The sequence below is a fragment of the Lytechinus pictus genome, chromosome 7 (genome assembly GCF_037042905.1).
Source record: "Lytechinus pictus isolate F3 Inbred chromosome 7, Lp3.0, whole genome shotgun sequence".
In the NCBI taxonomy this organism is placed as follows: Eukaryota; Metazoa; Echinodermata; class Echinoidea; order Temnopleuroida; family Toxopneustidae; genus Lytechinus; species Lytechinus pictus.
In genome coordinates this window covers 28,162,562-28,174,603 of record NC_087251.1, presented here as the reverse complement: position 1 = coordinate 28,174,603, position 12,042 = coordinate 28,162,562, and the positions used below count along the sequence as shown (strand labels likewise).

Genomic DNA, 12,042 nt, shown 5'->3' with positions numbered 1-12,042 from the left:
TTTTATGTTTCATCATAATTGGAGTAAACTCTCTGAACAATCTGATACAATCTTGACAAATAAAAAAAACTTTGCATTAACATGCTTGTTAACAATGAGAATAAGATTTTTTTAAATTCAATTTAAATCTGGTGGGAATACAAATTATTAAGAAATCAAGTTTTGCCCAAGAAAGGATTCCTAGCCATGCATGAAGTTATACATAACTTAAATGTACAAACTCCTTAATGAAACACCACCATATACAGAAATTTACACACTATTATTGCTATTCACTTTCGCAATTATTATAGCCATCTTAATCACTAATTTTGTTATTGCTGAGGATTGTATCATGATTCTTCCTAATTTGCCAAAGAGCTTAACATTATATATTCAATCTTTCCTGAACTAAATTTTAATTTTACCATTTAGCTAATGCATGTTATAATACAAATGCTGATATTCTTAACCCACAACTAAAAGTAATTGTTACTAGATAGCACTATCTATTGGAACTCCACCATAGGGTCACACTATACCCTAAAAACTAGTAAAAAAATTAACAAACAGAACACCATTCACCTGTCTGTGATAACAGCAGGGATTGTCTCAACAACTTCTTTCCATCTATCGACATTCCCATTATACTCGCTGAAAAGTTGGCTTGAAATATCAGGGTTTTCTGCAGATATGGCAAAGACTTTCAGTGTGCTAGGATTGGTGCCGTACATGTGGTATGCAAAACGAAGCTGGGGGAAAAAACAATGAATATAGCAAATTACAACATCGGTCAATAGACTGTCCTCCACAGAAGACCATACACTGAACTATATAAACTCAGTGAAAATAATCAATGCAGTTGAACTCACTTTTGAAGTTTATAACAATACATTCAAATTCAAACATTCATTTAAAGAAATCTTTTAAATGATCACTATAACAAATTAAATTTCAGAGGGTTGGCATGAAACCCCAAGAATGTTTGGAAATGGAATATGCAAAACACCATTTGTATTCATGTTCAGGTAGTTTTATTTTGTGCTATTTTTTTTTTAAAACACTAAAGTTGTTGATATGCCTTTTACACTGTATTTGTTTACATTATATTCATGTTTAATTATATTACATTTGCCTTGAAATGAAAATAAGATGAATCTAATCAAAATTTTAATTTCTATCAAGTACTAATCACACCAATATTGTACATTCCAAAGAATATTACCTCACATGCCTCATACATGGGGCTGGTGCTATTTCTGGTAGCTGCAGGAGGAGCCTCAAACACCGGACTCCTGATATAAGCCTCATGCCCCGCACCAATTTGGGATGTCTCGTAATAAATGTAATAACCTGAAATGGAACAATTACATAAATTTCTCTGAATGTCATTGTAGAACATGAAAACATACTTTATAGCAGAGTTACTTGTATGTTTCTTATATCATTACAAAGTTCATGGGCCCATGTGACTCATTCATACAAATTCAAGGTTGGACAAAGCCTCCAATCCTACATTGTATGATCATCCAAATTTAATTAGAAAGAATCCATTTATTAAACCAGAATGTCAATTGTCTAAGCAAACCTTCTTCAGTTCCAAGAGTATGGTCCACACTAGGACCTGTCCCTGTAGACTTGGTAGAGCCATGGTGCCTGGTCCAGTTCTGTTGGTCTTGGCCCACGATGTCATACCATCCACAGAGTCCAGACTCAAAGTCGCATCTGGCTCCATATGGAATGTGACCTAAAGGACCAATAACAGCAGTAAAGTTTAAGTTAATATGCCACAGACGGATTAAATAGCAATACGTCAAGACCTGAACTCCTCAAACAGCCCCAGAATGCAACATTTTGATCATGTGGTCTTATAACAGATAGGTGTCAACTTCACATTATTCCACAAACCAATAAACAACAACTTTGTTTGCTATAAGGAACCGAGGGATCAGAGATAGCCTATAAATATTCAAAATTCTCTATGAAGTTTAAACACAAATTAAAAAAAATCACATTATTGCCCATAGTTTTGTCAATAAGAATAAAACTAATCTAGATCACAGGGTCAATTTAAGGACCGCATATTGTGTAGAACAACCTCCGCCATGTCATTGTTTGTATCATCAATTGTTCATTGTACAATGCAAAAGACTTTGCCTGGTAGCAACTACAGTGGGTATTCCATGGCTTTAGTCTAAATAGAATTTCGATTGATTTGGATTTTCATCCCACTGCTGCCACCACTATAGCGACAGTATAACTTGAGTCATGATGCATGCTCTTCAGCAACCGGATGCAAAGAATTTGCTGCTTTGATACTTCAATAAATTACCTGACAACTGCCATTAAATACTCCCAAAGATATCTCATTCAGGATAATCAACTATTTGAAGCCTTATAAGGTCAGCTATCATCAGCACTTTTCTTAAAGGCAATATTAGTATTTTCTTTCAATCATTGCTAAATTTTTACCTTCCTAAATAAATGTATCAGAAATAAAAAATCGATGATGGACATCTCTGAAAGTATCAAAAACTCCAAATTGTTAATTTAAAGATCAATGTAATTATTTTCATTCTAACTCCTGACCATGGAACATAATATACTGATACATCAGTTATGGATGCAGTATATGGAGAATTTTTCAAAATATATTTCTTCTGATGTTTGTGTAATAAAAAGTGAATGTGCCAAACCACAAAATGCTGTCATTCTATCCTGAATGGAGTATGAGAAAACTGGTTACACTTAGCTCACAGCTGTAAAACAAAACAGCTTAAAAAGGCCAAATCATTACACAAAACATAAAAAAGGTGGGCGATATTATAAAACAACACAATAAATATTCATATCAATTATCATAGAAAGTAACTCCTTTTCCCAAATTTAGCACTGATTCAATGAGTACATTTTCAAATTTCTAACTGCAATAATCAATATTCTGATCAAACCACCACTTATTTCTTACCGCAGACTGTGTCATTCTCATCCTCTCCAAAAAGACAGTGCTGTCGTAGGTCACACACCTGATGTCGAGGGATACATTCCAAGTTGGTACATTCAAAATGGCCATTACCTGAACAAGGGGGAGCTATATGATCTGTTTCAAGAAAATGGGACGAAAATCATAAGTCAACTATTTTGAATATAAAAGGAAACATGGTAGTGCTTGCACATTTAGAAAAGTATTGCAAAAATGAAATTTATCATGAAAAGAGAGAAACTTGATATTTCTTAAACTTTTACTTGGCCTAATATTTCAAATTCTAGACTGACATTGTTTTAATATCCTTTAACAGGATGTCTTTCCTTTTAATTATGTTCTACTTACATTACCAACACCCATCTTCTGCTTCTGAAAAGCATAGCCTTTAAAAAAAAAAAAATCTTGCCAACAATCACCACACTTTTAGTATCAATGGGTGTTACATCTATCATATCATGAAAAAGTATTGATGAAAAAAAATTGTCTTGGAGAGACTTCTTTTCTCTATTGATAAATATACATTCATCATCGTAGTAGTTTAAGTAATTGATTGAGAGTCAAGTTGATCAAGTTGTATCATCAAAAAGGTTACAATACATCCAACTCACTCTTTCTAAATTCAAGGAAAAATACAAGAACTTCTAAAAACATCAGCAACTTATACTTCCTACTTTCCAATCGTGACCAGCATTTCACTTTTTTATTTACTAGAAAATTCTAATATGACATAAAATACCAGAGTTATACAAAAACAACTTTTCTGCACAGATTACAAAAATTTGGTAGTATGGCTATCTGATTTGATAAGGTATGATATGAATTCATTATTTACAGGAAACCAAAATACATTTCTTTTCAAACTCATGAACATATCAAGCTCCCCCCATGTGTATCTTTGTCAAATTTTTTCATAACAAAGTGATGAATTAATCCTGATAAAAAATACATCATCATGTCCAATCCACATTTAGAGTGTTTCTGAAACTTATTATCACGAATGATGTCCAATATCACTTCACCTGCCCTAATGCTAAAGATATACCAAATAAGAATTAACAAGGAGTTCCTCGGTCTAATCACAAACCCAATGTAATGGATGATCTAATATGCCCAGACAGAAGCCTAAACATTCCAATAATAACGGTGATCTAGTTTCATAATGCTGGGGAAAATAACAAATGTTAGGAGGAACAAGAACCTGTAATTTTCGGAAGAAGCGGGCGGCCATTGGTCTCTAATGAAATGATGGATGACCCATGGACAGGTAAGGGAAGAGAATGAATGGATGTTTATCAGGCATTCGCTTGCATCATCACACCCACTTACAGAACTACAGTTATTCAATATGAGTGCAAATGCATTATCAAAGAACCTGAAACTGATAAATGTATGTCAGCATGGGGACTAGCTTAAATGAACGAACTTGTGTTACGTGGCCAATTTCTTTGAATTGATTCATCTTTTAGGGGTTATTGTTTGATTTTTCAGTCATCTATAGCAATGTTATTTTAATGAAAATCTCCATTTTAAACTAAACTGTGAGAAATAAGGTTTCTGTTACCATTCACACTTCCTGCAAAGTTCAGCCCCCTCAGAAAAAAATATGAAAAATATATACAATACATTCAAATGCAAATAAAATATTTATCACTTGAAATATAAAAGTGAGAAATAGGTTGCAGACATTAAAATATTAAATGAAAAAGTTTGATTTGAAATAGAGGAGTATTATCTATGTAACTTCAAAATTATGTACTGAAAGTTGTCTGAAAAAATTTTCGTACAAAGATTTTAACCTCTCACTCTGCCAGCATGTTCAAGCATTTACTCCAAATTGTTAACATTATTATTTAATCCAAAGTACATAAACAGAAATTTCAAGAATGAAATATGCATAGCATTCATTTTTATAAATTTCCTCCTCATTCACATTTGACAAAATGCCAAACATTTACAAAAGTATTCCATTAATTGTATAATACATTACAATTCTCTCGAAAATCATACACAACTTGTGAATGTGAATATACTAGATAGTAGAAGTTTGATTACTTTCAATTCAACAAATTCAACCTTGGTATCATTATATTTTTAGATGATTCTTTTCCAATGGTACAAGCAAAGATTAAATAGTTCTTTAAAGGTCAAGTCCACCCCAGAAAACTGTTGATTTGAATAAATATAGAAAAATCAAACATGATCGAATAACGCTGAAAACTTCATCAAAATCAGATGTAAAATAAGAAAATTATGAATTTTAAAGTTTCGCTTATTTTTCACAAAACAGTTCTATGCTCAACTCAGTGATATGCAAATTAAGAGTCGATGATGTCACTCACTCACTATTTCTTTTGTTTTTTGTTGTTTGAATTATACAATAATTCAAATTTTACAAATTTGAAAATTATGACCTCCTTGCTTGAACCACAAAATGTTAAAATAATGGAATTCCACGTGTTCAGGGAGGAATAAAACTTTGTTTCACATGACAATGACGAGAAAATAAAAATATTTCATATAATAAAATACAAAAGAAAGAGTGGGTGACATCATCAGTCTCCTCATTTGCATACCGACCAGGATGTGCATATAACTATTTTGTGAAATTAAGCGAAACTTTAAATTGTCATAACTTTCTTATTTTACATCCGATTTTGATGAAATTTTCAGTGTTAAGTTTGTTGTATTTTTCTCTTTTTATTTAAATCAACTTTTTGTTGCTGGTGGACTTGTCCTTTAGAGACACATTACTTAAACCCATTTATCCCAGCATCAGGCCCTATCTTGGTTTGCCAGTATATTTCATCTTTACTTGCATAATATGTACATAATAATTGACTGAGAATAACTCCCACCATTCAAATTGTACCAGCAACATAATATATAGAAATTGAATTGAAGAAATTAAAACAAAAGGATATTTGATACAAGCTGTTCATGACTGCCAGTGATATTCTTAACTGCTCAAATTAATTGCAAGGAAATAGATCACCCATCCATGGATAATAAAGCATGAAGATAAAATCAAGCTTTAAATTCAACCTTCATGCTATTCTGCTTCCACATTACGTGGGTGGTTGGGTGTTTGGTAAAAGAGGCTATTAATTTTTTTATTGCATCGATGTAGAACCTTGACTTTTAAAGACTTAATGCATTTAATTTTTCTGTCTTCCACTTTATTGTCATTTCATTATCATGAAATATGTTCTTGAGAAAACAATCACTTTAATGGACCCACATACATAGCCCATTTGATATCAGTCATTTGCTGATGGGAAAAAATATTAAAGAACCAATATTAAATGGTTCATAAAACAACCCATGGAAACCTAAATGAACCTCATCTCTGACAATCCTTGAAAAATGCTGCACTTCTCTACCAATCTCAGAACCATCTATATATATCACCAAATAAAAAGATCAGAAATTTTATTGCTGTAAGTCACACTCAGAAAGTAAAATTTAATACAAATGTTTGGCCAAAGATTTTGGCATATCAACCACAATCCTATGCAGTGGAATTCCTTAAAATAAAATAACTCTTACTGAAGTGAAACTTTGAAAAATGATTCACCTTTCCTTATAACAGGATTTAACCTTGAGATGTTTATATTTTGGTTAAGAAAATGCTCAGGGTGAGCCAAGAAGGCATTGTCCCAAATGGTTCAAATAAGTATAATAATTAGTGAAATGAAATAAAAATATATATTGAATGCTCTTGGAGTTATATTTTATTTGAGAGTTTATAGACCAAATGAGCATAAATCATTGTAACTGGTTATTTCCTTTTAACTTGCTCTCTCACATATACGAGCTTGTAAGACAATTGGAACTCTCAAAGGGGAATATGATGGATTTACCTGGAACCATTTTACAACATGGATAAAATGCTCTTACATGTATCTCTCTACGTAATTCCACCTGAAAGTGTTCGATAATGGGGCTTTGTCAAATGATATTTCAAAGCCATCAGTCATGCTTCTAAGTGGTTTGGGAAAAAGGCATGCAATAATGTAACAACACTATCTTCCTTCTTTGCTCGATGTAGAATGGTTTTGTAATCTTTTTTATCTTTTAAACAAATTGTCAGCTTATGATTGTTTTCATTTCATATTGGAAATGTCTATCCATGTATTACATGATATCCAGTTGATGTCTTTTGCATGAACCATCCCCCCTCTCTCTCTCAGCCTCTCTTTCATAATCTCTCACTCTGTCTCTCTCTCTTCCTTTCTGTAAGTCTCACTATCTGTCTCTCATTGTTTCTTGAATATTATCGTTTCCCTAGTTTTACTTTACATCTCTTATCTTTTCTTATTATCCTTCTCTCCTTTGTATCTCTCTTTCTATCTCCATAAAGGTATATTTATAAACAGCATTTATGTATCCATCCAACATTATTGTATTTCATCAATCTATCTGTAGTCCAGTTATCTCTAATTAACTTTTTTTTTTCTTCAAATTTTATTGATTTTCAAGATTTTTTTGTAACATTACAAAAACAACAATCATACATGAATTACATAATTGTATAACATTAAAAGAACAATAATTAAATAGGAATCACTGTAACAATTACCAAAAGAAAACCAAAACAAAACAACAAACAACCAGACCTGATGTAAAAGCTAAAAAATTAGTCCCTGGTGGTTTGGATTGTCTCATCAAAATATAATTATGGATAATTGAAATAATTTCTCAATAGGGGACCATTTTCTATAGTGCATGTTTTCTTTGTGCTTTTGTTTAGCAATTACCAATTCTATATGTCTGATTTTGCAAATGAATATTTCAAAACCTATGAAACTTACTACTAAATTCCTGCATTTCTGAATATAAATGTATCTCTTCAATAAGATAATTAAGTGATTCAGTAATATTTTATGTGGTCCCTTCCAATCCTTTATGAATCCAAACATCATTCTTTTCCTATTAACTTTATTATGTCTATCCTCTTCTCTCAACTTCTCCTCCTTATACTTCTTCCTCCTTCAATTTCTTCTACTGATTCTTCTTCTTCTGATCTTTCCCCTCCTTATTTTTCTTCTGCTAATAATACTGTCCATTTTTATGGTGAGGTAATCTTCAAGCATTGTATGTATTCTATACTATTTTGCAATTTCCAATATACAATCTCTTCTTCCCCTCAATTTACCAAGTTTGTGTAACAAAAAAATTCTTTGATTTCTCCCACTCTCATTTTGGGTTATTATCTTCTCTATTCCTATTTTTCTCCCATGCTCTTCTCACTCATCACCCATTTCAATCCAAAGTGCATCATTTCAACCAAACAATAAATCCTCCCGCTCCATTTCCAAAAAGGTCACATTTCCTGACAACCTAAAAATCTACTCGAAACTGCTCATTCAGGCTTTAATGTGCAACAAGCTCAGACTCAGTTACACCACAATATGATGTTACAAGGGTTAGCATACCTATGAATGCAGATTGAGGCAGCTTTTGGAGTCAATTAACTTCATTATATCCAACTGCTCATTCAGGCCTATTAGGCAACAGGCTTAGGTCCCTGTTACATCACAAAATGATGAATGTACACTTGTCAAACCATGGACCTATTACGAATGGACATTCAACGAGAGCATTTTATGACCACCACCTGTTTCCAGCTGTCAAAATTGCTGTCTAACCCTTAACTTTCTCTTTACGCGGTTTTTACGACGACCGCCCGGAGCGATTGTTTACACAAGCTCCTTTCGGCCGATGATCGTCACCGATCGATCACTGGCCCTCTTTCGACCAAAGACGGTCATGTTGTAGCCCCGATTGCCAATAGGGAAAGTCCCTACAATACCTAGAATGCAATGCGCAATTCATATCCGGTTTTTCAGTTCATTATTTTAGGCTGTCTATAATGTGCAATTGTCGTCTGTCCATCAAAAAAAATCCCGTTAAATTTCATCAATCCTGTGGAATTCTATGCCCAAATGAAAATCAACTTCTGACCGAAGGTAAGCGCTACTATCGACATCAATACTGTCCGAAAAAGATGAAATTTTAACGTTTTTCCGCAGATTTTTTCGTCGAATTTAAACTGCTTTTTTGCCGTAGATATACGGATCTGCAGGGTGATGTCAATGCATTTCATTTCCGGTTGTTAGCGATGTACGTAAAAAATACGTTTATGCACGCCTGTTTTCTTGTTTCTGCTATCATTTTCATAGCGCTAACGTTCGCTGCTGTGCGTTGCTTTTGATAAAGTGAACGAACAACATCGCAATGGGTAGGAGCAGCGTACAATTGATTTCCGCTGTCCATCAGTGAGAGCGTGTTTTACCACCGGCTTGATGGGTGTCAGCTGCCAGCGCTCTGTTTATAAAAGGATTAGCGGCGACGGTCTTTGGGTCAAAGGAGGGGATTCGTTGAATGTCCATTCGTAATAGGTCCATGGTCAAACATACTTCTGGACCTCTAAAAAGACTGCTTTTGGATACAACAATAACATTATTTCAGGCAAGTTTCTTGCCTTGTGGCCCTCATGGTCTGATCATGGAGGTATAGGCCCTACCTCTATGGTCTAATTCTAATTATTGTTTTAAGACAGAGTCAGGAGTCAAGACTCTACATTGCAATCAAGAGGTCTAACATGATAGAAACTCAGGGGTTTGCCTATACATGCACACAAAACCTTGTAATAACATCATTACACTGTTTACACAAGAAGACATCCCCTAGAAACTGGCTTATGGCTATGTTGCATACTGAAAGCCAAAAATATGAGTCCAAATTACTCTCAGAAGTTGCTGATTGTGATCATGAAGCCAACTAGGGAGCTGGCTTAAAGAGTGAATTCAAATGTGTTACAGGGGCTTTCGAAATAATATATCTAGCAACATTCACACATTACCTATTTGGAACCAAAAGACGTTTACACATCTATTCAACCAAGATATAGGCCATTCTAGAGCTGATTTGATGAATCACAGTGAAATGAGCTTTAATCAAATTCTCATTAGGAATTGACAGAACCAGGAAATTTGCACATTCTACCTATGAACCGCTAGATATTGAGAAAAAGAACAGATTCTCACTCAAGCCTAAGAAAAAAAAAACTTATATGAAGAAGCTCTTCTGAAGACGGACAGTCAACCTGCCCGAAATGTCGAGTCTCTCTACTGCTTCTGCTCATCATCTCTACGTGCCGACTCAAGTCAGCATCTCCTCATCCATCCTACTACTAAAGCTGTTTCAAATCATCAATCTCTTCTGGTTTACAGTTCTTTTCAGGACTATATTCAAGAAAGATTACTCTACTCTCAAATTTCCACTTTCTTGCCTATCCATTTATTTTTCTCCTTCTATCCACTGTTTCTATAATACTCCACATGGTGCACCGTAAACCACATCAGCAATTGTACATGCCACCATACAAACCTTCAAACAACATCTGACATTTTTTTCAACCCATTTATGAGCCCCATACCCAAGATAAATCGGCCAGGGATATATTGAAAATGTGGATTAGACTGAAATCAAATTGTTTTCAATGGGTTAAATGCAATACTGGAGAAGCTGCAGATTTATGGGAACCAAAATATCAGATGTTGCCAATTTGCAACTTGGTTTACAAGCTAGTAGAGATCAACCCACCTGGAGAGCAGTCTAGAAGCTGTATATTATCAAGAGCGATGTCTCCAGAATTTCCACCAGTCATGGTAGCCTCAAAGATGAGCTGAAATGGTGAGGGTATTGACCTTAGAAGGATGAGTTCATCTATCCACCTAAAGAGAGAAAGCATTCTTGAAACATAAATATAATAATGAACCCCCCAAAAAAAATAAAATACTATTACTACACTTCTACTACTACTTGTACTAATGTTGCTACTGATTGCCAGATACCACTACTACTACTACTACTTCTGCTTCCAATTCTGATATTACTTATCTTACTACTACTACTACTACTATTATTATTTCTACTACTTGTGCTTCCACACGTTATCTTACATTGCTCCTTGGTATTTTACATATTCTGCACCCGGTATTTCATTACTCCCAATAATGAATTCCTTTATAACACAGGGGATTCTAAGAGTTCCAAAGAAAAAAAATATCTTAAAAAATGACCCAAGAAATCTGAAGCACTGGAAGAATACACTCCTAACAGGTAGTCCTACAGCTTTCCTGGGTAGAGAAAGGCAATTGTGTGTAAATGCCTTATGAAAAGACCTAGCCCTGATTAGACATACTTTTTGAACCATGAGATGCATGCCCACCTCTATGAATGCAGAGATAGGTCTTTATCAAGAACCAGAAGCCTCATTATCATCAGAATATCACTTGCCATCATCATCTACCCTTTAACAACTCTCAAATGTTAATCATCCATATTAAACAAGGTGGCATACCGTGCTGCTTGACTACCAGAGCGTTGCCAGATGGGATACCTCTGGTTGTCTATGGCAACCATCAATGTCAGTGTCCCAACGTCTGTGCCATTCATGTAGTAGAAGAAGTTGATGCTACAAAGAGCTCCAGTTTCTTGATATGTGAGGCTCTCTAGCTCTGCCTTTGCCCCTGCCGATTTTCCTTGAGAACTGACATAGGTGTAATTTCCTACAGCTATAAAAAAAGAGATGAAAATATGTATTTCACTTTTTTTATTTCAATTTAATTAATTCATAATCTTTGCAATTACACAAAGAATTACAAATATCCAAATGTAACAGCATAAAATTCATTTCTTTGGGGGTTTGAAAAAAGTTTAACTTGTTCATGTATTTCTTGCCTCTTTCTTAAAACATAAATGTTAGAAATATGAAAGCTGTTAAGTGCACATTTTCAAAGGGACCGAAAATAACCTAGAATTGACTCGATTTGCTTATATTAATAACAATCTATTGCTTTAGACCATAAAATACCAGGGGTAGAGGAATCTGCCGCTAAGACATCTGCGCAGTATGTTCACAATATGTAAAAAAAGCAGACTCCAAACTGCCTCATGACTTATTTCTCGAGTCTCGCGCAATTTTTTAGACCAAATTTACAACATCCAAGCATCCGGCTCTGATGTTAAGCAACATTTTGAGAGTGCAAGTTAGACCCAAATTTATAGAT

At 34.2% G+C, this 12,042-nt stretch overlaps 1 protein-coding gene across 1 annotated transcript in view; it reads right to left on the bottom strand.

The window, feature by feature from the left end:
- Positions 1-12,042, bottom strand: part of LOC129264623 (leukocyte tyrosine kinase receptor-like) — a 36,550-nt gene that overhangs the window by 21,096 nt on the left and 3,412 nt on the right. The window contains exons 3-8 of the mRNA XM_064102400.1: positions 11,334-11,547; positions 10,574-10,704; positions 2,948-3,079; positions 1,568-1,726; positions 1,205-1,332; positions 565-731 (exon numbers count right to left, since the gene is read on the bottom strand). Of these exons, the coding sequence (XP_063958470.1) occupies positions 565-731; positions 1,205-1,332; positions 1,568-1,726; positions 2,948-3,079; positions 10,574-10,704; positions 11,334-11,547 (931 nt within the window). The remainder of the gene's footprint in view (positions 1-564; positions 732-1,204; positions 1,333-1,567; positions 1,727-2,947; positions 3,080-10,573; positions 10,705-11,333; positions 11,548-12,042) is intronic.